This window comes from Plectropomus leopardus, unplaced genomic scaffold (genome assembly GCF_008729295.1).
Source record: "Plectropomus leopardus isolate mb unplaced genomic scaffold, YSFRI_Pleo_2.0 unplaced_scaffold20804, whole genome shotgun sequence".
NCBI lineage: Eukaryota > Metazoa > Chordata > Actinopteri > Perciformes > Serranidae > Plectropomus > Plectropomus leopardus.
The window spans coordinates 508-2,368 of NW_024622500.1; the positions used below are offsets into that span (position 1 = coordinate 508).

At 40.2% G+C, this 1,861-nt stretch overlaps 1 protein-coding gene across 1 annotated transcript; it reads right to left on the reverse strand.

Moving 5' to 3' along the window:
• Positions 1 to 247: 247 nt before the first annotated feature.
• On the reverse strand, positions 248 to 1,847 carry LOC121965598 (gastrula zinc finger protein XlCGF8.2DB-like). Its single transcript, XM_042515733.1, has one exon. It carries the CDS (start codon positions 1,683 to 1,685, stop codon positions 774 to 776), a length of 912 nt encoding a protein of 303 aa, XP_042371667.1. The 5' UTR covers positions 1,686 to 1,847; the 3' UTR covers positions 248 to 773.
• Positions 1,848 to 1,861: the final 14 nt, after the last annotated feature.

Below are 1,861 nucleotides of genomic sequence, written 5' to 3' on the forward strand. Positions count from 1 at the left end.
ATCCTGATATCAATGGAATAAACTGTTCTTTTGGTTTAAAATGTGTTTGATTTTTTCTGTATTTAAATACATACTTTTTGGGTTTTCCAGTGAGGCATGTTCACACTGTTTATAAAAAAAAAAAAAAAATCTAATTCATTTTGATCAAAGCATTGAAAATATTTGAACTGGTGAAAATTTAAGTAACTTCATATGGACGAACATTTAAAATAAAATTAAAATAATTTGAGATCCAACGTAACTAACTTCTTGATTTAACGTATTTATTCCGAGCAAAGTTTGCAATTTAAAATACATAGAGCCTCAATTGACTGTTAAAACTTTATAGATTTGTCTTTGAATCTTTTTGTTATTTCATGGAAACTAGAGAATAAAGTCGGAGGTCTTGCTGCTCATGTGCTTACCGTTTGTCTGCCGCTAGGTGGTCTTGGCGTTTTGGGGGCCTGAAAACAGACTTTTGAAACTGGGATCCAGAGTGTAATCTCTTGAAAATGCTTCCTCTTCTGTCGCTTTGTAAACTGGTGATGCACGTATCCTGTGCCAACGATGACATCACGGCCACATTTAGCCATCTAGCCGCTTTTCGGTTGTTTTTGTGGATCCATGTACACGAGAATCGTTTGAAAAGTGTTATCATATGAACATGGATTTTTTTAAGTATGCAGAGCAAAGATTTTTTTTTTTTAGTCAGACCCTGTGAGTCTTTATGTAGCCTTGATCTCAATAAAAAACACTGCTGGAAAAAAATAGCCGTAATAATGATCTCTGCAGCTTCACTCATTACTGCTGCTCTCACCGACACACTTGTGTCTTTTGAAATTTGCGAGCCGAGCGAATCTTCGATCGCAAACGCTGCAACTAAATTGTTTCTCTCCTGTGTGGACAAGCAAGTGTAGTTTCAGAGTTCCCTTTTGCGTGAAACTTCTACCACAAACTGAGCAACTGAACGGTTTCTCTCCTGTGTGGACAAGCAAGTGTCGTCTCATATCTCCATTGTGTGCAAATCTTCTACCACACAGTGAACAACTGAAAGGTTTCTCTCCTGTGTGGACAACCATGTGTCGTTTCAGATTTGGCTGGGCAGCGAATCTAGCGCTACAAAATGAACAGCTATATGGTTTCTCTCCTGTGTGAATATTCAAGTGTTGTTTCAGGTGGCCCATTTCTGCGAATCTTTTACTACAAAATGAACAACTAAATGGTTTCTCTCCTGTGTGGATTCTCATGTGTTTGACCAAATTGCTTTTGCAATTGCTCTTAACTTTGCAAACTGGGCAGCTGAAACATTTTTCCTCTGAATGAAGTCTCATATGAGTCGTTAGGTAGTACTTTCGAGAGAATGTTTTACTACAGACGGAGCAACTAAATGGTTTCTCTCCTGTTTGGATTTCAGTTTCTTCCTGCAGATGTTTCTTGTGGTCGAAGCTTCCGGCACATTCAGAGGAGCTAACTGGTGATTCACTGTTTTTCAGAGAGTTTAAACCTGACTGAGGTTCCTGAGTCTCCTCCAAATCTCTTTTGTAATCAGTCTCAGAAGCCGAGAAATGTGGAGTCTCATCACCACTCTCAGTTTCTGTTGAATGTGAAGTCTCGCCTTCAATAACCGGTTGTACAGGACTATCTGGATGCGAGTTCCTGTCTGGTTCTGGTCCTCCACAGTCCTCTCCATCAGCTTCTGTTTCCATCTGTTCAGTTTGTCTTTGATGAAGCTGTGAGGACTGAGCTTTGTCTTCATCGTCTTCTTCAGTCTTCACAGGGACAGAAGCGAGTGTGAACTTGATATCAGCCTCCTCCAGCCCTTCAAGCTGCTGTTTCTCCTGACGGCTCCACAGCTCCTCCTGCTCCTCTTTAATGTGTGGAG

Bases quoted from the DNA above. Each gene is read 5' to 3' on its own strand.
- LOC121965598 (XM_042515733.1), bottom strand. From the start codon at position 1,685: ATGGAAACAGAAGCTGATGGAGAGGACTGTGGAGGACCAGAACCAGAC.